Source organism: Dipodomys spectabilis, unplaced genomic scaffold, assembly GCF_019054845.1.
Source record: "Dipodomys spectabilis isolate Male_0828 unplaced genomic scaffold, ASM1905484v1 ptg000094l, whole genome shotgun sequence".
NCBI classification, from domain to species: domain Eukaryota; kingdom Metazoa; phylum Chordata; class Mammalia; order Rodentia; family Heteromyidae; genus Dipodomys; species Dipodomys spectabilis.
The window spans coordinates 14584724-14610761 of record NW_024870771.1 but is presented as its reverse complement, the minus strand read 5'-3'; the positions used below and the strand labels follow the sequence as shown (position 1 = coordinate 14610761).

Genomic DNA, 26038 nt, shown 5'->3' with positions numbered 1-26038 from the left:
AGTGTATGTGAATTTGTGTACCTGAGTATGGGTATCTATCTGCCTGTCAAGAGTTGGGAAGCAAGATATAAGGACTTGTAATAAATATGGACTCTCAGTTTTAGATAACTCAGTTCTTTCAGGAAAGAAAAAAAAAAAAAAAAGGGAAGAATTATGGGGCATCAATTCAAATGGGACCAGAGGGACTAAACAGGGAGATTCAGAGACCACACTATTCTGACAACAAACTCTAATGAGAGACAAAATGCTTTTGAAGTTGGGATCCAATCAGACAGAGTTCAGAGAATTAATATTCTTCTCAACGAATATCAATACCACTGGAGGGGTGGAGGAGGGCATTAAGTCTCAGTTGGCCAGCTCAAACGGAAAAAAAAAATAGCAACAACAAAAAAAATGCACTATACTTCTCTGCTTGGATCTCCTCTTGATAGGAGAATAAAATGCACTTGGGAATACAGGTGTCTGTGTGCACTTCACAATGTTACTAGCTGACTTGGGCTCGCAGAACCCCTTGGGAAAGTTCTAACTTCTGTTGCAATTAAAAAAGATGGAGCAAGAACCTGGAGAGTCCATAGCAGCCCTGCCTGCCACTAGCACAGTTCTTACAGCAGGAGCCCTGCATTCTAGCTTCCCCCTGAGCACTGGTATGGCCCCATTTCATAAGGGAAACAAGATATGGAAATGAGAAATACTGTGCTATGGAGGGTCTGAAGACTGTCTTCCATTGCTCTACTGTGATGGGTTCAGGGATACAAGAACACAGTGATACTTTACATGGGGGACCTTCTGGTGGTCTGATACCCCACCTATGAATGTGGGTCCTGTTAACCCCCCAGCCTTGATTCTAAGAATGTTCTTGATCCTTTGGGAGGAGAAATGAAAAACTACCTACAATACCTTTACTAGAGGACCAAAGGTGACCTGTGCAGTGCCATTCTGCTACATGGTTCACATGCCTAGAACATACTGCAGACTGGACATGACTGTGGAATTCTTTTGCAAGTGCAATTCCATTGCTCACTTACCATAAAATCAATCACACAGGGTAAAATGAGCTACAATATAAACATGTGTTAACAACGAAAAACTCTACTTCATAAATCTTTACTCAAATCCAAGTAGTAACTGTTTATCAGTTGTTGTTAACAGGCATCCTTCCCTGTGGAAATGTGATTAATGGAATATTTCACAAAGTTTAACCATTTACTGATGGTGTCTTACATACTATTGCATTGACAGGAGGAGTCCTTACTAGTGAAATTTAAAATGATCAAAGTTGTTTGCCATTTTGGAACACTTCTTGTCACTTCCATGAACCAAGTGGAGAATTTGTGAGTAAAAAAACAAACAAAACACCCTAGCTCATTTTTATACTCAGAATTGGATGAAAAATAAGTTAAAAAATGGTCCTAAGCTTTCCTCTTTCTTACAAATAAAAAGCTAATACCATATGGTCAAGATGATTTAAAAACAACTGCTCAGAAAATGCCTTGTGCTGTGAGCTGTTTAATATCTCCTTAGAAGAGGGCAATGTAGTCAATTCTCCTCCCTAAGGTAAGAAGCTATTTCTTTTACAGTTTTTCTGTTCAAAAGCAAACAGTTTCCCAATGATGTAGTTGTTGCTTATTTTCACCAGGAAACAATTTCTCCTGTTGAGCTCACGTTGGCTCAGATCATCTGATTATTTAAGCAATATAGAGAGGCTTTCTTTCTTTTAAAAAAGAACTATGTTAACTAATTCTCTAAGGAAGAATTTATCCACAAGAAAATATGTGGACTTAATACTGAAAAAATTAATCTCTTTAATTTTTCTACAAATATGTAGAAAATTATGTAATCCTAAGAGTTAAAAGATCAGAGCTGGGCACTGATGACTTATACCTGCAATCCTAGCTACCTAGGCTGAGATCTGAGGATCATGGTTCAAAGTCAGCCTGGGCAGAAAAGTCCCTGTGAGACTCCTATCTCAAGGGGCTCAAGCAATATACTAACTAGCATTGAACACAGAGAGGCTCAGGGACTCCTAGACAGTTTCTGGACCCTGAGTTCAAGCCCCACAACCAAAAAAAAAAAAAAAAGAAAAGAAATCTGGGTACTAGTAGCTCATGCCTCAGGAGGCTGATGTCTGAGGATCATAGTTCAAAGCCAGCTCAAAGAGCAATGTCCCTGAAACTCTCCAATTAATCACCAAAAAAGCTAGAAGTGGAGATGTGGCTCAAGTAATAATAGAGTGCTAGCCTTAAGCAAAAAAACTCAGGGACAGCTCCCAGGACCTGAATTCAAGCCCCAGGACTGGCATCAAAAACAAAAAGAAAAAAGGAGTGTGAGACTTCATCTAATTTGAAAAATAAATCTACATTTAAAAGCACTTATGTTTTGATATCTTCCTAGTAAAAGTACATAAACCTAAATAGGGAAATTGTACACCTGAAGTATTTTTGTTGTTTTTTAAGAACTTGATGTCAGTAACCCTCAGAATAAAAAAGGCCCCTGGCTTTTAAAACTCACTGCTAGTGAGTTAATTGTTAATGGCCTGCTTATAGACAAAATACAGCATGAAGGACTCTTAGTTGTCTAAAAAATGCTGCCTATAAAGCTACTTCTCTGAGTGGGGCCAGATGATGTCACCCTATGTGAAGGAGTCACTAAAGTCACCATCATGATTCTAATGGCACTGGTAAATGGACAAATGTTATCTAAAGATCTCTAGACAATGCACTTTTTCTTTGTGTGTATGTGTGCCTGTCCTGGGGCATGAACTTAGGGCCTGTGCTCTACCCCTGAGCCTCTTTGGCTCAAGGCTATTGCCCAAACACCTAAACCACAGTTCAACTTCCAGCTTTTTTTTGGCAGTTTATTGGAAGTAGGAGTCTCATAGACTTCCCTGCCAGGGTTGGCTTTAAACCACAATCCCCTGATCTTAGCCTCCTGAGTGGCTAGGATACAGGTGTGAGCTACTGGCACCTTTCTCTTTCTACAAGCATTTTCTCTTTTGATGCACCACTACCCTAGGTTCTATATGGCCAATGTTCATGATTCCAACATGAATCTGAATATATTGATCAAATTAATACCCAGATTCTAAATCACAGTCTTTCAGAGCAACATTCTGCTTTAAACAGGATGGTAACTCTCTTAGGAATAGCTGCTTGGCTGAAAAACCACCCCAGACTTGGGTGGAGCAATTGACTATTGAAGGTTTTTTAGATGCTTAAGTAAATATCGTCATGTTCTCTTATTCCTTGGAGAACAACCTCATGGGTTCTGTGCAAAGCAGTACTAACAGTAAACATTAAGTCTTAATTTTTGTTTTTGTGGGGAGAGGGTCAGTTGTGGTGCTTGAACAAACTCAGGGCCTGGGCACTGTTGCTGAGCCTTTTTGCTCAAGGCTAGCACTCTACCACTTTGAACCACAACTCCACTTCCAATTTGGGGGTAGTTAATTGGAGATAAGAGTCTCACAGATTTTCCTGCCCCGGCTAGATTCAAACTGTGATCCTCAGATCTCAGCCTTCTGAGTATTTAGGATTACAGATGTGAGCCACCAGCGTCTGGCAATAGTCTAAAATTAAAAAAAAAAATTCTTTATCCTTTATGTTTAGAGAGGACCTTGTTATATAGCCCAGGCTTGCCTGGAATGTGTCTGAAGAACCTAGGTTTGAACTACAATCCTATCTCTCTGACTTCCAAGTACTGGGATTATAGGCAAATACCACCATAACGAAAGCTTGTTTTAAATTCTGTAAGGTCCTAGAGTATTTGGAGCTAGAAGAACCAAAAAAGAACATTCAGTACAAACTTTTCATTTCATCATAACCTCAAGATTATACAATTACAACTGAGTGAGGACTGGAATCGATAGTCCTTTGTTTTTCAGTATCTTTGCTGGTATCATTCTTAGTGTGACAACCTAGAAATAGACTCAGAGACATTGTGTATTTCAGTTTTTTCATGTTGGTGGAAGTGAGCTGCTTACCTGGGAGACAGTCCCCCATGGGAACAGTTGGTAGGTGAGGTCAAGGGGCTGGTCCTGCTGCTGGGATGTCGGGAAGGTGTCCTGCCAATGGTATTGCTTGGAGATCCCTGATGCAAAGGCAGAGTAGGCACTATTACCCAGTGGCTTTGTACAGAATACAACTTTATTCTTCCTTTGATCAATTACCCTACATGTAACCAGAATCTATGCATTATAACATTTTGTTTCTCCCCTCCTCCAACTAGTCATTAGTGTGTGTGTGTGTGTGTGTGTGTGTACACATACATATCACTACTAGGATTTGAATTTAGAGCCTCAGGCTCCCACCTGGCCTTTTCTGCTCAAGGCTGGTGCTTTATCACTTAAGCCACACCTCTACTTCCAGATTAATAGTGGTTAATTAAAAATAGTGTCTTAAAATTGTCATGGAGGTATTTCTGAAGCTGAATAACTGGTTAGCTGTGCACAGGCACAATTGAGCATGACATATTTATAGTATTAAAAAAATAAAGACAGTATCAAATGAGTGAGTAATGAAATCATATAGTATACACTGAACTGACTTAACAACCCAACCCAACTTTACTACCCTAAGAAAAAGGCCATATATGAGTAGTAGGTTCATTCATTCATGGGCCTGCCCTTGGTATGCCCACAAGCTGACCAAGCAAGCAAGCTGGCTATTCCAGCAGTGCCAGTGCTGGATAAGGGACACAGAGGTGATAACCAACACAGAGACACCAGCCACAGGCAGAGCACTCACCACACTGGTGTTACTGGAGTTCTTGAGGTGGTTATGCAGGAGTTTGGTGGCACCATCCTGGAATGTTTTGGGCAAGGCACCAAGTAACATGGTAAATTCAGGAGTGTTCAATTCAAACAGAGAGATTAGCACAATTTGTGCAGCCTAGGAAAAGAAACCGTGATTAATACATTAGCACGTCTTCATAAATGTTCTACTAAGAAAACATTTTGTATACATAAAATTTAGAGAAAATATCATCAGCCTGACAAATGGCCTGACTTTATTAGGAAAGCAAGCCTGGTTCTACTTTACTCCCCTGTTTTGGGTTCCCACAGCACACTAGTAATAAATCCCTGGTTTGTTGGCACAAGGAAGGAAGCTGGTTAACAAAGAAAACAAAAACAAAAACAAAATTCAAAAAGCTTGTTAGCTCTAAGTTTTAAGAAGTTAGAACTGGAAAGCCTATGATGTACTCTGCAAAGACACAGTTTCTAAATATGTTTCTTTTGGGTCACCTGAGAAAATTTCTTTTCCTTACCCCATAATATAAAAAGTTGTTCTATAAAATACTATAAAAAGTTGCTCAACTCTGGATCACGCTTGCAATCCTAGCTACTTAGGAAGCAGAGATCCAGAGGATGGAGGGGAGAGACCAGTCCAAGCAGAAAAGTCCTTGAAACTCCATCCCCAAAATAACCAGCGAAACAAATCAGTCTCTCAGAAGAGAGACTGGGGAGGCAAACTGGATACTTAATGGTGTAATTTTAAAACGTTCTCTTCTGCTTTTTAGGAAGCATTTTATATTTCTTTATGAACTAAGACAACATACTTCTGGGCCATTTGTAGTGAAGCGGCAGTTGGGACAGCCGAAACAGAGTAGCCAAGGAAGTCTCCAGTAGGCAACTTCCCTATGGCTCTGGGTTGGCAGTAGGCAGTCGAGCCCAAAAACAACATACGAGGAATCAACTGCAAAGTTTTAAATTTACAAAAGTTAAGCCCAAAGAAAAGTTCCATAAACACAAATTGGCATTTCTTATTAGCTTCTAAGAGGAAGGAAAAGATTCCAAAAAACTACTTCTGTGAAGTCATCTTTCCTTTGTACTTCAAAGCATAAGTCCTTTCAAAAACTGTAATTTATAAAATTGCAATAATGACTCGGAATATTTTTTCATAACATAGAATATTATAAAAATGTGCTTCCCAAGAATGTTTTTAAAAGTAAACATCACAAAATGTCTCAATGCTTTTTACAATGTTAAGAGTCATGCTAGGTCCAGTTAGGACATAACTACTATTATTATGCATGGAGGAGGAGAAAAACATTCAAAGGCCCAAATTAAAAAATATCGGTAGACTGATGGTCAGTATGGAATCTTAAAAAAATTACTTTTTAAGCATTTCAAAAGCATTCATTAAGGAAAGTATGGGGCAAATATAGTCATTAGCCTTTCCTTACCAATTAAATGACAGGGTCAGTGTACTTCTATGACACTGGAAACAAAATCATTATTGACTGGGCTCATATATACTTTTCAGTATTTCATTATTGAAATACCTGTGTCATAAGCTGAAGGAAAATCTATGTCATGACTAATTTAATGTACTGATAATAAGATTTATGTAACAGAACAAATTCCAAAAATCATGCAAAGAAACTTTAAAAACCATTTCATTAGATGTTAGAAAAACCACATGCAGGAAAAACTACACGACAAGAAGACAGATGAAGACAAGACTCTAGCTATGCTGCCATTTACTAAGAAAGCATATGTGCTAAGGTGCATGTGGATGGTGGATGGAGCATGGCATTTTGAAAATTATAAAACATAATGCAGTGTTCTTAAAACAGTGTACTGATTCTTTTTGTTTGTGAAAGGTGCCATTGTCTTTAAAAGATTTGATTTCTTTCCAGAATGATATATAATATAACACTACAAACTAACTGGAAGCTCTTCATGAAGCAAATTATAAAATTAGCAAGATCTTTTAATATGGAGTGTTGCAAGGAAGGCAGACGAAACTGACCCACTAACTTTTAACTTCTCACCCACGAACTAGATTTTTCTCAATAATCCCAATGGTGATTTTTAAATAAGAAATCAGAATGCACAAAATTTGAAACTATAACTAGTTAGACAAATATAGTTGCATGAGTGTATATTTTACATATAAAAATATGATTACTTTTTACATTTTTCAAAATGTTATCAGGCATCATGATTCATTGGAATCCTAACTACACAAGGCAAAGATTGAGAGGGTTGTGATTCAAGGCTAGAGTAGGGAAAAAATAGCTAGATGCACTGGTACCTGGCTGTCATCCCAGCTACATGGGAAGTAGAAATAGAAAGATCACTGCCCAAACCAGTCCAGGCATACGTATAAGATCCTATCTGAAAAGGAACTAAAGCAAAAACAGGCTAGGGACAGAGCTCAATTGATAGAGTACCAGTGCAAGGCCTTGAGTTCAACTCAGTATTGCCTATATTCAAGTACATTCCTTTAAAATTTTTTATTTTTTATTTTTATTGTCAAGGTGATGTACAGAGAGGTATCAGTTACATACATAAGGTAATGAGTACATTTCTTGTAGAATAATAAATTGTACGTCAAAGTTTTATAAGGAATGAGACCGTTTTGGCCCTCAAGCATTTTATTTATAGTTTCTGAGTTAGTGAGAAATCAAAATATTAGAATACAAGAATGGAGACATGTAGATTATATCTATCACTACCATCAACATGATCTCATAAAAAGAAATAAGTCTTAGCTAGGTATGGTGGTTAACATCTGAGTCCCAGGACATAAGAGCCTAAGGCAGGAGGATTTCAAGTTTGAGGCCATCCTGGGTTACATAGGTTGGAGTTCTAGGGCAGTGTGGGCTACATAGCCAGACCTTGTCTCCAAAGGATAATTCCAGATATGGAGCTCGTTGAAGCATGTATTTATAAAAAGGATGAGGCTCAGTTCATGTTTGAAATGGAGAAAGTCATTGCTTTTGTATGTACCATTGCACTATGGTCTCAAATGGAGGCAGGATCTCTTCTTACAAACAATTCTTGGGTGACCTAAAGTCAATTGGCAGCTTAAAGGGAAATGATTCTCATTCACAACCTTCCAGTACAACTTGGCAGTGGATGGAGTAGGATGAAAGGTTCTTCAAGTCTGACTATCTGAAGAGAGCTCCTAGAGCCAGCCACTGAATTAAAGGTATAAAAGGTATACACCTTACAACAAGGTAACCTTCTTTGCTTAAGTAACGCTTTGACAAATGCCCCCGTGTTGATATTATATGTGGAATTCTTACTGCTTCCTTTTGAGGTTGTCATTAAAGCTGCTTCACCAAATCACCAAAGACAAGATATCCCCAAATGTTCAGAGTTTCCTATTTCATTAAAATCTGGTGGTGGTCTATACTCAACACAATCATTCCAGTGGGAAGGTGGTTAATCATAAAATGTATCATTAATATCAACATTGACACAGGCCCACACACACACTCACACAGAAGTGTATTAATTTTCTCCCAAACTTTCCCTGTGTTTTCACAAGGGAAACTGATATTAATCTGAAGTGCAAATGATGAGATATGTTGGTTGAAATTAGTACATAGTTTCCGATCTACCTGTTTACAATTTTCCTCCAAATTTCCTTGTCCAAGCCCAGAGCAGGTGGAAGGTGCCCTAGTAGAGAGGTCCTCCCCTGCTCGACCACGCTGCAGTGCAGACTGGTGAACAGGAAAGGGGAGGACTGCATGTTAACAAGTGTGTCCACTGCTGAGTGTGTACGTGGCTTCTTATATAACACTGATAACATGTAAGCCAAAGTTAGGAACAAGAATAAGCTTGTAACCCAATCATTTGCGAGGTCCTTTATTCAGTAATAATAATCCTTCTGATTATTTCACGTAACGAGGCATCAAGTCAGAGTGAGATTTGAAAAGGAATCATAAGTCATTTGCGATTCAAATCTTCTTTGATGATACAAACCCTAGCTTTTTGATTACCTCTATCTGTAATCAGAAATTGTTTTTAGAAAAGGTAGTAAGTAAAGTGCTGGTGGATTGTCTTTAGAAAACTTAGTAAGTACAGTGCTGGTGGCTCATACCTATCATCACTTAGGAGTCTGAGATCAGGGTGGTTCAAGACTAGCTTGGGCATTAAGAAAAAAAGAAAAAGGCCAAAAGACCCCTTTTCTCAATCTAGAGCTGGACCCAGTGGCATGTACTTATTATCACTATTACAGCAAGTCTAACATATGTGAATCAAAGGCTCAGGGCAAACCTACCTATCTCAAATATATATGTATGAGAGAGAGGTGGGGGGGGAGAGAGAGAGAGAGAGAGAAAAAAAAAAGACCTGAAGGCATGGCTTAGTCCTTTTGCCTGCTGTATATAATATATGCAAGGCTCTGAGTTCAAACCCAGTACTGTCCCCACAAGTCATTTAGAAATTTCATTTGTTCATTTATAAATTTTTTGGACTATGATCAACATTTTTATACTTCCTAGGTTTCTTTGCTATGCCTTCTTTTCCTATGTTTCTCAAAATGTTTGCGGGCTAAGGAATTCACTTAATAATTGTGAATGATTTTTTTCTAATCCCAAGGTACCAATACCTTGACAAAATAAAATAAGCCAGCATACAGGTATTTTAGCTCCTAAGATACAAATATACAGTTATTTTTCTTTTTAAATTTAATTTAATTTTATTTGTGAACATACTGTACAGAGGAGTTACAGTTACTTGGGCAGGATAATGCGTACATTTCTTACCAAGCATTGCAGCCTCCTCCTTTGTTTACCCTTCACATCCCTTCCCAGCCTCCCCCCTCTCCCCCTAATCCCAATCCTTCTCCTTCCCCCCCCCCCCCCCCCCCGCACTAACGTTGTAAAGCTCGTTTTGGACATGACAACTTGTACTTCTCATTGTTGCAACAGGTCCACCTGTATCCTTAAACAACTGGTTTTTCCCCATCTCCTCCACAAGTTATACTGACATCAAATATAGTGAAAGCAGGGGTTATACTGTGGGGGAGGGACATACAAAGCAACAAAGAGATAATCTTATAAATGTGTTAGAAACACATGCATGAAAGAAAAAAACATTAAAATACACATCTAAGGGTTCATTTTCCTGACATCACATTATCTGACCTTTTCCGCTTGACTCGTACATATACTAGATATTACAAATAAGGGAAACCATGGGACCTACGTTTCTTTGGGCCTGGCTTACTTCACTTAATATAATTTTTTCCAAGTTTTTCCATTTCCTAACAAATGGGGCAATGTCATTCTTTCTGATGGAGGCATAGAATTCCATTGTGTATATATACCCCATTTTCTTGATCCATTCATCTACTGAGGGGCATCTGGGTTGGTTCCATATCTTAGCTATGGTAAATAATGCTGCAATAAACATAGTTGTGCTGGTAGCTTTAGTGTGGTCTTGTTTGTAAACATTAGGGTAAATACCCAAAAGTGCAAATATACAGTTATTATTTCTAGCAAGCATAGTAGTTTATATAGCAATGGAGAGTAGGAGGCAGGGGAATGTCAAGTTTGTGGCCAGCTTAAACTACATAGTGAGACACTGTGTCAAAAACACCAAGACTGTAGATGCATCATAGTGGTAGAGTGCTTGTCTAACACATGCAAAGCCCTGGGTTCCATCCCTAGCAGAGAAAAAAAAAGTCCAAAACTTTATGGGGAAAAAAGTTACTATTATCACATTTTCCTTGATGGCTCACCTTTGGGTACATCACATAGCTTTCTAAATGCTGTAAAAACAAAACCAAACTAACAAAAGACCCTGATACTCAATTAATTCTACAAAGAACAGCAGCCACAGCAAAACTAAAACAAATAACAGCAGGAGCATCAATACCAAACCAAGTCATATGTATCTCTGCTTTTACTATACTATAATTAATCTTCCCAGTAATGCCTGGGGAAAGTATTATTATCTATTACTTTATAAAACACACAATGACTTAAGTGACTTGTAGAGGCCCAAGTCAAAAGTAGGCCAAACATTCCTTTCTTTTATGGGTAACAGGTTCTTTTATCTCACTCACATCAAACACAGTGCCTAGTGTACCTTAGCACTACAGGCAACAGAACTAGTCTGAAGAAATGAAAAGGGTAAGACAGAGAGGGAGAGAGAGAGAGAGAGAGAACAAAAAGGTAAAACAGCCAGGCCAGGCCAAGAAAAGGCTAGGTGGGGCTTCTGAGCTGGTGCATAGTAGTCTCAGTTTGTCAAGTGTATCTCATTGGTGACTTCTCTGTGTGTGGGTTCAAAAACATCTGAGGCCTCCCTGATGAAATGTCTCCAAATACAAGTTAAGAAAGGAACAAAGATGCAGGATACCAAAATCAAGTACAATGACAGCAGGGGATATACCATAGGGGGAAGAACATACAAAGGAAACAAACAAAATCACATAGTACATTTAAAACAACAACAACAACAAGGAAAACACTAGTCTAATTTGGGGAGGCAAAGGGGAACAACAAAACATTGAAACAAGGACACAGGATGACCCATTGCAATCATGATAACAACAAGATAGTAGATTAGGTTTCAACTTCACAACTTTGTGTGTGTGTGTGTGTAAGGTGGGGGAGGGAAGGGATAGTGGGAGAACAATAATAACAATGCTCGACAATATATGTACTCATTCCCTTACTCACGTAACTAACCCCTCTGTACAGCATCTTTACAATAAACAACAACAAAAAATTCTATCTAAAAAACAAAAGAAGGGAACACAAAGAAAATACTAAAAATGCTAAAGTCAGTGCATCTGAGTTTTATCAGTTTTCATCAGTTAAAATGTTTCAGAAGTGAGTTTTTTGTGTTGTTGGTGGTGGTTTTTGTTTTTGCTTGGTCATGGGGCTTGAACTCTAGGCCTGGGTGCTGGTCCCTTAGCTCTTCAACTCAAGGCTAGCACTCTACCAGTTGAGTCACAGCTCCAGTTTTTGTTTTTGCTTGGTCATGGGGCTTGAACTCTAGGCCTGGGCGCTGGTCCCTTAGCTCTTCAACTCAAGGCTAGCATTCTACCAGTTGAGCCACAGCTCCATTTCTGGCTTTTTCTGCTTATGTGGTGCTGAGGAATTGAATCCAGGGCCTCATGCATGCAAGACAAGCATTCTACCACCGAACCACCTTCCCAGCCCCAGAAGTGAGTTCTTATAGGAGTGGAAAAGGATTTGTTGCTTTCTATCTCAATGGGCATAGTGAACATCCTTCAGAGATGGGTCCTGTAAGAGCTTACTATATAGACTTCTTACTGAAGATAAACCATCCCATTTTAAAGAAATTAAAGCAGGGCACTAGCAGGAGAATTTGTTCCATAATTATAAACATGGCTTTTCATTTCAGATGAATGCCACAATACCAGAAATAACCTAAGAAAACATGGAAATGAGAGATGGAACAAAATAGATTATATAAAATAAAAAATTAAATAAAAAAAATTTAAAACACACAATTTTTATTTTTGTTGTGTTGGTATGGGAGCTTGAATTCAGGGCCATGTGCTCTCCCTTGGTGTTTTCTCTAAAGGCTGGTGCTTTACCACTTGGACATATCTCTGCTTCCAACTCTTTGCTGGATAATTGAAGATAGGAGTCTTTTGATTGTAAACTGTAAAGTTCGTTTTTGGCTGGGGGGGGGGGGGGTGAGGAAGGGATGGGAAGGGGAAACAAAGGAGGAGGCAACAATGCTTGATAAGAAATGTACTCATTACCATGTCCATGTAATTGTAACTCCTCTGTACGGTATTTTCCCAATTAAAAAAATAAAGCAACCTGGAAAGGTTTCAGTTAAATAATAAATATAAAATATTTCATGCTGAAAAAAATTTTTTTAAAAAGGAGTCTTTTTGTTTGTCCAGACTGGTTTTGAATGTAGAGCCTGGGATCTCAGCCTCCTTGATTAGCTAGGCATTAGTCACTGGCACCTGGCTTTTTTGCTTTATTTTTAAAAACTGGCTTTGTTGAACAGTGAATTCATGCTCACCAGTGTGTTACCCCCCCACATCTGTCTCTCAGCCTTTCATCACTTTGAATGTCACCTCACTGCCTCTCCTCTCAGTATCTCTGATCAGGTTAGTTTTACCAGGGCTCCTGAGGCAAGTTACTCCCCTCTTACTGCTTTCACAAATCTCCTTTGGATTTCAAAGTTGGAAGTATCTGTGCATCTTTTTCTTTTTGTTTTCCTTTTTTAAAAAGACCTACTTAGCTATGGAGATTATTGTTTATATCAAACTTGCTATATTTCTGGACATTATTTCTTCCAAAATTGTCCTGTTAATTTTTTCAGCAAAACTTCTTCTAAAAGCTGAGAATGGCTCCCAGCTTACAGCAGGAAAGGAGACACACAAATCCTGCATCTCTGAGGAACAGAACTCTGGCAAGAACAGTGTCTCAGATGAGACTGGCACTGTATTCTGATGACCTGGAAAGCATGTGCCAGACTTCTGAGCTAGACACACAGAGGTGGCAATGAGCTTTGAACTCGGGGTCTCGGGCTAACAAGCAGATAACTCTATGACCACATTGCCACTCCCCCTCCCCCCCCATTTATTTTATTTTTATTTTTTGCTCTGGTTATTTTTGGGACAGGGTCTCATGCTAGGAATGTATGTGTTTTAGGCTCTTATTGTAACAAGGATGACATTGACACCACTGTGTCAGGTATCGATTAAGGAAGGGGTCTTGCAAACTTTTTTGCCTAGGTTGGCTTCTGTCAACATCCTCTCAATCTCAGCCTTCCATGTAACTAGAATAAACATGGCCACTGGCTTGTACCACATGTGTTGTTTTAGGCAGCCAGGTCTTGTGTTGTGATACAACAGAAAGCGAATATTGACGACAAAGAGAATGTTTATAACTATAGTATTTATATTGATCGTTTCACAACTTCATTTGAAATGAGGTAATTTTCTTGTGGGTGTTTATCATTAATGTGTTCATTGATTATTATTTTACAAGATGCCTACTGTGTTAGTTTTTGTGTCACCATGGCAAAACATTTCAAATAAATAACTTAAAAGGGAGGAAGGAATATTTTGGCTCATGGCTTCAGAGGCTTCAGCCCACGGTCAGCTGGCCCTGTGGCAGCACAGGGAGCATACAGCAGAAGAAACCTGTTCATCTATCTCACAGCAGCCTAGGACAAAGATGGAGAGGAAGGGGCTGGAACCCCGAAGTCTCCTCACAGGAGGTACCCCCAATAACCGAATTTCCTCCTACTAGGCCCTAATTCTTTAAGGTTCACCACTCAATGCAGCCACAGATTGGGGACCAAGCCCTCAATACATTGGCCGTTGGGAGACACTCCAGACGCAAACTACAGCACCTAAATATGTTCCTCCAGGTTTTGCTGAGCATGTAAGGAAGGCAAATCCAAAAGTGCAACTTTTTCAAACTCTCTGCTTTGAACACACTGGTTTATTCACTATTCCCAGATACAGCTCATCTTCATCAATGTGGACTTTTCCCCCAAGCTACTCATTTATGCAAATTCCATCCACATGTCATGCCTGGGGAGGAATTTTATCCTCCAGAAAGACTTATGATCAATACAGCAAGCACTGAGCTGACAACAGATAGAAAAGAGGATTTGTCAGTCTGAAGGAAAACTGCTAAGGGTCACAGAGTCCCAACCACAAGACTGAGGTGAGAGGTTCTAGGTACTGGGTGTGGAAGATGTTAGAGACAGTGAGGCCAGGCCTAGTCCTGAAGGTATCGAGGCACTAAGCTGATATTCAAGAGAATCTGTGGTAATCAGGTCAAGCTACATCAGCAATCTGTATGTGCTCAGGTTCAATTCTAGGGAAAGGGTCCAAATGAGCAGTTCTCAGTTCTGTGAATTAGAAAATCAGCTAAAAGCCAGGTACGGTGGCTCACACCTGTAATCCTAGCTTCTCAGGAGGATGAGATCTGAGCTTCTCAAATCCCTCTGAAGATTAGGATTACTGTACCAGAATCTGAATTTGAACCACATCTGAAGATGAGGAGTTTTAAGCAATTGTCACAGGGAACAGAAACAGGCACTGAAAGTAGTACATCAACAAGTACAAAGCTTTGTGAAGTTCAGCATGTGTTCCAAAGTAAGTACTTGGCGTCTGGGTGCTGTCTCTGAGCTTCTTTTGCTCAAGGCTATTAGTGCTCTACTACTTGAGCCACAGCTATACTTCTGGCTTTTTGGTGATTAACTGGAAATAAGAGTCTCATGAACTTTTCTGCCCAGGCTGGCTTCAAACAACAATCCTCAAAACTCAGCCTCCTAAGTAGCTAGGAGTATAGATGTGAGCCACTTGTACCTGGCTAAGGCTTTTTATATAAGTTAAAGCCACATATGTACAACCCAAACACAGACCAGACAGGAAGACAGTAAGGGCAGGTACAGCAAACCAATATGAATTCCTACTTGCTACATGCCTGTAGTATGTCAGAGGCTCACTGAATGTCTTGCGTGTATTAATGAATCTCTGATGATAAACTACCTAGTAAGGAAAGTAAAAATAGCCTGCATTCTACTATGCCATATGTCAAGATGCCATTTCAGAAAAAAGCAGTTAATTTCTTTTCATCTAATAAGCTAACACAAGAAATTAGGTTGGCATTGGATGTCTCAAAAATTTAATTTCTATCCAAACACCACACTGTTTCCCAAATCAGGGAGAACATGCTCTCAAGTGTGTGGTTAGAAGGTTTTGTGCTCTTCTTAAAGTCAAGAATCTGTTATAGTTCATCCAACTTTTCAACTACATTTTACTACCAGGCACCAAATAGCTAGCAAGCAATCAGAGTCCATTAGATCTGCAATTCCATCTTCAGAGTATATTACTAATATCTTTGTGGAAGATATTAAACCACTAGTATTTTCACATCACAAAATAGATAAAGTAGATACTTGAGAAAACTATGACCATCAAAGACTGAAAATGACAAGAGCAGGAGGGAAAAATGGGGTGAGAGCAAAGTCTTAGTTTTTGCAGAAAAAGAGTTTCCTACTTTATCTCTTTTGGACATACCTTTCTCACGTCTGAACTCTTTGGTTCTGTTGTCCATGTTATGATTCTAGAAACAGCAAGTCTTGTCTCACTTGAGTTTACAAAATCTGTTGGATCCATCTGTCTAGCCAGAGATTCAATGTATTTCAGGATTGCAACTTTGACCTAAAAGATCCAATGATTATAAATGTTAAGTATGCTTTGTTAATATTGGAAAAGAACATTTAGCTGGTAGTCAGAGAAAAGCGGACACCATTCAGGGGAAGCCTTTCCTCTGAACTTGTTTATGTTACATGAAGTGACATATTCATCATCCATGTTGAAAGACACTTACAGGTAACTCTGCCATTGACCAGGAGGGCAAGTTCATGTTTGCAGTAAGTCTGTTATATATTCTAGCCAGCTCCTGTGAGGCAGCATTTCATCTCATGTTCTGCCCCAACTTAACCCCTAACAACTTTATATGTTCATATTCATATACACATACACACATATATATATATATATATATATATATGTATTTATATGTATTGTTTTAAGATGGTACTAGGGTTTAAACTCAGGGGTTTGAGTCTACCAGGCAGCTGCTCTTCCATGGACTGAGCCATACCTCTAGGTCTACTGGCTTCAGGAACAAAGGGCTTTTATTTTTCAGACCTAGAACCTCAACATAAGTTGATGATCAAAGAAAGACCATGAACCTGATCACAAAAATCCAATCTTGTGATTTTCCACATCTGAGAGAATGTTAATATTAAAGAGACATTTAGTAAGATTTCCATCTTAGCACAGAGTATAGAGTATCTTCATTGTTTTTTGTTTGATAACTGACTATAATGTCCAATATAGATGAGGATGTGGAGTAACTAAAACTCTCATATTGCTGGTAATAACTATAATATGGCACAACCATTTTTAGTTTCTAAAATGTTAAACCTATGTCTACCAATGAGCCAGCAACTCCTCTACAAGGTACTGAATAGAAGAAATGGACATGTGTCCACAAAGAGTATAACAGGAATGCTCATAGCAGATTCATCCATGAGAGCTCAAGATAAGCAATTTGAAGTTGAAGCAACTTGGAGTTACAGAGCTTGAATTATAATGACAAATACTGACCTTGAGGTTTGGAGTTTGAGTTTGATCCACAATAAATCTCATCAAAATGTTAAATTGTTGATCAAATGGAAAGGAGTCCCTAAGTTAAAAAAAAGCACTTTTAAAAGAAATTTATACAAAATTATAACATGATATTCCAGATTAATATACATAAAGTTTATATTTCTTGAAACACCAGTTTTCATTTTATACAAACACTAAATTGGTTATGTTTATTTAAAAAATTTAGAAACTGGAAACTCCCAAGCACGTATTAAATTACTCTGCAACGCTATTGTAGAAATCAAGACTACGCAGTGAACTTAAGGAACACAGATATTCTGTCTGCCCTTCTGGGAACGTGCCTCATCCCTCTAGCTTCCTTTCTAAATACTGCTTATACCCACATGCTTCTGATTCTCAGATTTATTTTTAGATCCTAACTAGGCTGCTACAACTGACCCTGCTTAAGCAAATTGTGTGTCCTCCTTGTCCTGATAACTCTTTTGTATAGTCACCACATTGGAAAGCCTATGCAATGATCAGTTTCAGAAAAGTCCCCATTCAGTGACAACTCATACACAGAAGCCCAGGGCCCTAAGAGTCTCTCCTACCCCCATGCCAGTACTGGAGATTGAGCTCAAGACCTAAGTACTGTTCCTGGCCATTTCACTCAAAGCTAGCACTTTACCACTTGAGCCATGGCTCTACTTGTGATTTTTGGGTGGGAGTGAGGGGCAGAGAGAAGGCCAGCTATAAGTCACATAGACTTTCCTTGTCTGGGCTGGCTTAAAATCATGGTCCTCAAATCTCAGTCTCCTGAGTAGCTAGGATTACAATTGTGCTTGAGTGCTATCAGTGCCTGAGCCACTTCCTTCTATAACTGATTCCATTTATTGTAGTCACTGTTAATGTTTGAGCCATCAGTGACCCAGAGGAGTTCCTGATTAGAGAAAGTCAGTGCTCTCTCCCTTAAATGTGAAAAATGTGCGACTAGTTTAAGATTCCACAATGGAACTCCATATGGATAAAGGTGATGGAATTTCTCCATAAACAGGAAGGATAATGTAGCACAAGAATCTAATACAACAGACACCAGGTAATCACACTGCTTTCTTTAAAATGTCTCAGTGGCTTTTGCTAATTGACAGAGTATGATAAAATGAATGAGTATCATGAGGATGTATTTGTATCTATGAAATGAAGCAAATGATACCTATTGTCACAGAATTGGTGTGGAAATCAAAAGAAACAGTACAAGAAAACTGGAAAGCTTTATAAAGTGGCATATATTAGGTACCAGTGTTACTACCATAATTACTAATAAAAAATTAACCAAGGTGGTATAACTCAGTGGTAAAACAACTGCCTAGCATGCTTAATGCCCTATGTTAAGCCCTCAGCACCTTGCACCCAGGTGAACCTGACACAACAACACCCTTTTCTCTCACACCTACACCTTGGAAGTTTCGAGGACGACTTCTGGAAACTAAGTATAGTTTAGTATCATGATTTAAGTGACTTGGTCAACACACTTCACAAGAATCTCACTGCTTTTGCAGTGAGGGATGGATGGGGAAGACATCTCAGCATCTGGTGGGTTTTGCCAGGAAATGGGTCCAGTTGTCAACCACAAGCAGAGATAAGGAAACAGACTAGCACCTAGGTCTAGAACCTGTGGCGGAGCAACTTGGCCAGCATTGATAAACTTAAAACAGTTATCCATCTCAGTTGCTGGTAGAAAGACAGGAATAAGAAAATATCTTAGGAACTCAGACAAAATCTATTGAGGTAAAGGTTCTTTTTTAAAGGACTATTTTTATTAGCTTGTATTGTTTTACAATAGGGTAGTTTCACTGTGATATTTCCATACATGCATACAGTGTCTCCTGACCAAGCTTACCGCTCTATTTCTCTTTTTTACCATGCTCATCCCCATTTATTCCCTCTGTTCTGCTCAGAGGATAGGATTCTTTTTTTTTGGGGGGCGGTCCGGTCGTGGATCCTGAACTCTGGGCCTGGGCTCTGTCCCTTAGCTCTTCAGCTCAAGGCTAGCGCTCTACCACTTGAGCCACAGTGCCACTTCCGGCTTTTTTCTTTTTGCTTATGTGGTGCTGAGGAATCGAACCCAGGGCCTCAGGCATACAAGGAAAGCGCTCTACCACTGAGCCACCTTCCCAGCCCTGGAGAGGATAGGATTCTTGAAGGAAAGAGTAACCAGAAAACCAAATAGGAGGACAGAGCTGTATTTCCTTCTTCCTTTTGTCTTTTGTGATAAAAATCCAGGACTTTGTGTATGCTAGGCGAGTGAAGCATTACTGAACTACATCTCCAAATTCAATTGCAGAAGTATAGTCCTTGACCATCCAGATCTAGAAGCATAATCTGAAATTTTCCCTCCATTCCTAAAATCAAAAAGGGACAGTGTAATTGATAAACTCATGTTAGTTAAGACATCTTTGGGCCAAGTCTGGCTCATGTGTTTTATTTAGTCCCTTTATAGCATAATAAAAAATATCTCCAAATGTGTTGTTCAAATTTGTAATTCAGACTGTTTTTTGAAAAGTCTAGTACTAATGGGTCCACATCCTAACATGGCCACAACTGGTCACAGATCAGTAACACTCCCTTGTATATGCTATTACTTATTTATGTCAGCTTTATCAGCCTGGCCCTCCAATTAAATCCATTGTTCGCTGGTGGTCAGAAATATTCCCCAATTGGTAAGCTCAGTTATCCAGAAAGGATAGTTTGAAAGCCTTGTTACAAATGTAATATGTTACTTTGAATTCTTTGATGATCTGAAGAATAGTCTTTTATAGCTGTGCAAATTATATACGTTGAAAGGGTCAGAGACAAAAGAAAACCACTGGTATCAGAAAGCTGAGGATCGAATATGTACATGGTATTCAGAGGCAAGGCATGCAGTGGCCACTCACACAGAGGTGATGACAAGGCAGCTAAGTGAAGGTGCTAGCACCACCCACCCTGTCTGTGCACAGGAGAGAAGGACACGGCCTACATAGCAACCTAGAATCACAGAGCAATGATAAAAAATGATAAAAGAGCAATGATAACAAAGCAGGATTTTATTTCCCAGACTGCTATTAACACCTATGTGACCCTGGGTAAATCAAGGCAGTATCTGATAAAAATGAGTTTTGCTGAGTACTTGGTGGCTTGTACTATAACATTAACTACTCAAGAGACTGAGATATGACAATCACAGTTCAAAGCCAGCCTGGTCAGGAATATATTGAGACTTTTATTTTCAATTAACCACCAACAACCTGTTAGTGGATCTGTGGCTCAAGTGGTAGAACGCCAGCTCTGATAAGAAAAGCTAAGGGACAGCATGCAGACCCTAAGTTTATGCTTCAGTACTGGTCCTCTTGCCAAAAATAACCTCCACCTTTGAGTCTCTTCACTATGAAAACTTCTGTGACACCTAGTATTATTCCAGTTTATAATCTTTGGGTCTTACGAAAGTTACTGCCTTGATAATTTTCAGACTGAGAGCCATTTGTTTACTCCTTGAAAAGATGCATTAATCTAATATATTCCCCTCTATCTTATACTCAATCACATTTAAGATAGCACTACAAGGTGTCTATGCAGGCTGAGGGGCTATGACTTCATAACAAAGGAGAGGTTTCTGAGAAACAGCACATGGTTCTTAAAACTTCTCTAAGCCTCAGTGACTTTTCTACTTTTGTAACACCAGAAAGTTACAATTGCTTTGATGCGTAATTCATTTGTGAGCCAAGGAATAGTCAATTTTGAGACAGTTTCTGGACCTACAGAATCTCTATTACGCATCATGAACTGCCAAGTGTGACTTAAGAGAAACTCAAGTATTAAAAATACTCAGAACTTCATAAAGATGTAAACAAATGTTCTCACTGTTCTCTTTACATGTTTTACAGAGGGAAGAGAATCAATTTTCAAAATTTTACATTTATCTTATAATATCCACTCAAACACACAGGTATTTCATCTCCTAAATTGGTGGGACACGTCAACAAGAGGACATAGAAAGCGAGCGGGAAAGAAGAGATGTGAGTGGTGGCAGAGACCATGAGTAACAGAAGATAATCGCAAGAAAGTCCAGTCTTGGTATTGCAAAATGACTGAGCCCCCAAGTCATACCTTGTGACATCCAAAGCCTTCTGAACTTTTGCCTGCACGGATCCCAGTAAATCTGCTCCCATTTTCTTAAGCAGTTGTGTGAGAAGAACAAAAAGCCAGTCTTGCAAGTCATCCTTATGAATTATTATAAAATCCACAAGAGTCTCCAAAAACATACTAAAAACCTGGATTAAAAAAAAGTTTCACATATTTAACCTACAACTCCTCCCAAGCCTAGAAAATATTAAAAATGCCCATGCTGGTGTTGCCCAGATTCTCATTGATTAGGTAATATTGCTAACCATGGCTCACACATTGCAGAAAAAACAGCTCACATATCAGAAAGGCAAATAATGCACTGCAGAAAACAGATAAAGGAAAAAGAATGACACTTACTCTCTGTCGTGAATTCCACCGCAAACCAGGCCATGCAACAAAACAAATTCCATGTTAGTCTGAAATGAATTAATACCATTTTCATGCAGTTTCTTTAAAAATCCTGAAAAAGCTATAAACTGATAAAAATAAGTTTTCTCCTCCCTCAATATAAACTGTAAGTCAGTATGGAGAGAAATTATCTTTTCTGAGTTTAATCTTGGAGGTTTTACTTGAAAGAGAGGGACATACGGAAGGAGAGAGAGAGAGAGAAAGAGAAAGAGAAAGAAAGAGAAAAAGAGAGAAAGAGAGAAACAGACAGACAGAGACAGAGACAGACACACACTCCTAATTGTCCTTAATATATACTATTCTTGCTCATTATCTAGCATTTAACAAATACTATTAAAGGATGAAAATGTACTATTGTGTAGCTGATGCTGTTCATTTTTGACAGCTATTCTGGTATATGTCAATTTCAAAAATTATAAGGAGCTGGATGCCTACAATCCTAGCTACTCAGAAGACTTGGATCTCAAAATCTTGGTACAAAGCCAACCTAAGCAGATAAATTTGAGAGATTCTTATCTCTAATTAACTAGAAAAAAAACCAAGAACTGAAGGCATGGCTCAAGTGGTTAAAGCCATCAGTCATGAGTAAAAAAAGTCCCAGTAAGAGCTTGAAGCCCTGAATGCAAGCCCCAGTATCAGCATACACACAAGACACAAATTTTTAGGAAAGAGACTGACAATTCACATAATACTTGTGTTGCTGTATAATCATTACTGCTTCCAAAGATGAAATATTCCACAGCAGAGTATGTCAGGAACTCTCAGGGAGTTAACTGTGTTCCCCTATCTTGTTAATGAGGCTTGTTGTAATAGGACAACCCCTCCCCCAACACCTCTTCAGCTCTGGTACAGCAATTGTTCACCACTAGGGGTCTCCAGTGAGGCAGCTCAGGAGAAAAGTCAATAAACTCTGGTTGGGTTATTTATTCCTGGCTTAGATCATGGGTAACTAGCACATATTAACTAAACTGAGCCCTCCAAACTCACTGGACAAGAGCCTTCTGATGGAAACAAATTTCCTTCTTTATCCTCACATTCTGCTTCTGAATCAGCAATCTAGAGGTAATAGGTAACAGAAATTTCATCAATGTTTCAAAACCATCTAATAACCCTTATGGTATAACTCTTAGTAATTGTATTATGCTTTAAATTGTATTACTTTTAGCATTACCATAGAGAAAAAATCTTGATGATTATAATTTTGTCTATCTATGAGGCTTTCAGCTCAGTCTCTTTGGGGTTTTTAATAAATATTAATGCTATCCTTTCTGGGAGGGGCTTATTAAGAATTTTATGACATGCCAAATGAGTGTTGAGGGGGTGTTAGGGTTGAAGCATCTTGCCTTCATTCCCCCTGCACTTCTACAAATATATCAGAAGGCAGAGACTTTTTTTATGCATGATTGACATGAGGAAGGAAGAATGGATAAATGGAAAGATGGAAAGAAGGTTGGCTGAATGGTAGATAAATGTTTGATACTTCAAGGACAACTCCAATGAGGAAGCAAGGGTAAGGAAAAAAAGGGTAATAATAACTTAGCCAGAGTCTGGCCATCAGATTTCTTATCTAATAGTAAGACTTAGACCACCCTTACTAGAAAAACTTTAGTATAATATAATCAGTCATGTCGGCATTTAAGATTTGCTTCTGCTGATTTAAGATTCTATCCATTTCCACATTTTTATTTCTATCTTTGTTTTCATCTCTCTGATTTCTTCCTCTAAACACATCTAACAGCCTTGAAAGGCTTCCCAAGTCCCAGAAACTTTTGTAAAGAATTCCTCTCTCAGCACTGTCCCTAGGGAGGTCCTTGTCCCATACTTATCAGTGTTTCCTCCTCAAGCAGGGGCTCTACCAAAAAAGCAGTGCTCAGGCTCAGTGTTACCCCATGTCCCCAGGAGAAGGGACACTGATTATTAAGTGAGTACCATCTAGCAAGTTCTCAAGAACAGCAAAATTCTATTTGGAGAAATAACCTAGTTTTTCAATAAACCTATCATATACATTCAATTTTTCTATCTTGCCTGTGAGAACAAGTTTATGTGGGATAAAAATATGTATTTTCTTTACTGCTATAATTTTAAAAATGTATATATAATACAACCTTACATTCTAGCACCTTGTCATGTTTTGGCTAAAAGAAGGCACCTAGAAGTGTTTGCTGCGTGATTCTCACCATGCTAACTTTCGATACTTAAATAAGTAAATAAGTCTATAAGTATAAGCCTTACTTATAGTTATATAAGCCTTTCAGTTTTTGAAAGATGTTAAACACACTAGTGCATTGTGGGAATTTGTTCTCATTCTTGGGCAGTATATCACACATGTCACACAGGCATGCAGAAGAGAATATGAGTAAGGCATGATTACAGACTTACCTTGCTATGGGGGTCAGCAAACATTCGGGTGAAAATCTCACATAATCTCTTCAACTCTACTCGACTAGAGGCAATATATGGAAATTAATAAATTTAAAATTTAGTAAGTCACCACTGCAACTAGTTACAGCTTTGCTTTCTAATAATCCTTTCATTTCAGTCAACTACATAAACTTTACCAAGTTTATTTATTTTTTTCCAAGTTTGTATTTATGTAAAAACTAATCATCATATTTGATTCACTGTAAAGAATATGAAATCATAGATTTGCTCTCATCTTATGAGGACACTGAGCTTCAGACAACAACTTGCTCAGCTACAATTGACAAGGCATTAGCCAAAACCTTTTTACTCCAGGTCTGTTCTCTATCTATAGCAATGAAAGGCAATGGATAAACCAGAAGACATATGTGTTTCAGGTCAGAAGACCAGGACTCTTCATCCTGAAGAAACATACAGTGCCATCTTTAAGATTCCTTGTAGATAAAGACAGTTGGTTCAATGAGCCTCCAGTAATGCTAACTGCGGTTTAGATGAGACCAATGAGGAGACCCGTACATTTCTAGGGCCCAACCAATGGGTACTCAAAGTTGGGACCAGCAGCACTGAAACAGATTCTTGTAAAACAATCGTTAACAAATTATCCTTGTTTTGTTTCTGAGAGGTCACTAAAAAGTCACTAGAGTGTCATATGATGCTTATATATCAGAAGGTGTATGGCAGATCCTCTGATACCACCTTCATGGCAGGAGTGAAATAATATAGGGAAATGGGGTAGAGTAGAACTGAAGAGCCACACTTGGAACACAGCCAATTTATTTGCCAGTGCTCACCTAGTCACACAGAAGAGGGACTTGCACCCACAGCCTTAACTCCTAACTGATCTGTAAAATGATGTCTAAAGGACATGATACAGTATATTCATAGACTCTGTAGACAGACTCATAGACACTTCTCAATTCCCCCACACAACTTTATTTATGTTTTAACATCACTGTAATTGAGATTCCTCTTATAACCAAAGATATATTCATGGTCATGTTTAAATAAACAGAGTTTCTTCTTTCTCCAGAGAGATATAAAGTAATAGTTATTGGCTTAGATCTGATGAGATTTGGCATAAACACAGTACATTTTTGATACATGTAATATGTGCTTATTTTAGAAAATATATGAAAAACAGAAACAAAGAAAAAAGAAAGGCGAATTCTAAAGATGCTGTTACTATTTAAAAATATTTAAAAAATATTTAAAAAATATTTGTTTACTCTGTAATTTATAAGTGGCATACATCCTTTATGTGCACTGAAAGTTTTTAGATTAAGACTTTTTCTTTTTTTTTTTGTGCCGGTCCTAGGGTTTGAACTCAGGGTGTGGGCACTGTCTCTGAGCTTTTCTGCTCAAGGCTACATACAGCCACTTGTGGCTTTTTGTTTGTTTGTTGTTTTTGGTCATTAATTGGAGATACGTGTCCCATAGACTTTCCTGCCCCTGCAGTCTTCAAACTGTGATCCTCAGATCTCAGCTTCCTGAGTAACTAGGATTACAGGCATGTGCCCACTGGTACCAGGTAAAACTTGTACCATTTTATCCCAAACCTTGAAGAAGAATCACCATATTAACTTGAAGCATTGTTTTATTCTTTACTTGAATTGCAAATGGTAACAAGACTCCTCAAATAGCATCTAATGGACAAATGGACACTGTAATTGAACCAAATGTTCTATGCACCTAACAAATCCTATAAGATCTGCCAGATATTCAGAAGTGTCTGAAAAGAAAAGACTGTCTGTTTCTTAAGTCATTAGCACCTTTGATGCTGGCAAGGACTCCATAAAATGACTGTGAATCTCTTTAAAGCCTTGACAAGTAAATTAGGACACTGAAAAGTGGCTCTCAACCTTGACCTTTTATCCTTACCTCAGTGTTCTTTGGCTCTTGAGTAAGTTCTGCAGGCCAAGAAGCCCTTCTTTCCTTTCTGACCAGTTTGAACTAGCACAGTGGTTGAGAACTTCTGCTACATCTTCAGTCTGTCGCAGATAATGGGGAATGCCACCATTCCTTGAGCCGTATGAACGCTCAGAGCAAACACTTGAGGCGTCGCTATTGGCGTCGTCATCAGAATACATTCCATATGGCTCATATCTCCTCCTCACAGGCTTCTTCTGAGAGATCCAAGGAGGAATGGAGGAGAATGAAGAGGAAATGGAAAGGTAAAATGGTCATGAGTCATATCAAAC

At 38.7% G+C, this 26038-nt stretch overlaps 1 protein-coding gene across 9 annotated transcripts in view; it reads right to left on the bottom strand.

The window, feature by feature from the left end:
• Clasp1 (cytoplasmic linker associated protein 1) overlaps positions 1 to 26038 on the bottom strand; it is a 264790-nt gene that overhangs the window by 39450 nt on the left and 199302 nt on the right. For 8 of the 9 annotated variants that reach the window (XM_042685291.1, XM_042685295.1, XM_042685298.1 and 5 more), the window contains 8 exons: positions 25719 to 25963; positions 23799 to 23862; positions 21369 to 21371; positions 20994 to 21157; positions 16866 to 16944; positions 15768 to 15911; positions 4740 to 4883; positions 3977 to 4083 (listed from right to left, as the gene is read on the bottom strand). In XM_042685291.1, the coding sequence (XP_042541225.1) occupies positions 3977 to 4083; positions 4740 to 4883; positions 15768 to 15911; positions 16866 to 16944; positions 20994 to 21157; positions 21369 to 21371; positions 23799 to 23862; positions 25719 to 25963 (950 nt within the window). The remainder of the gene's footprint in view (positions 1 to 3976; positions 4084 to 4739; positions 4884 to 15767; positions 15912 to 16865; positions 16945 to 20993; positions 21158 to 21368; positions 21372 to 23798; positions 23863 to 25718; positions 25964 to 26038) is intronic. The other variant, XM_042685294.1, reaches the window with a different exon arrangement.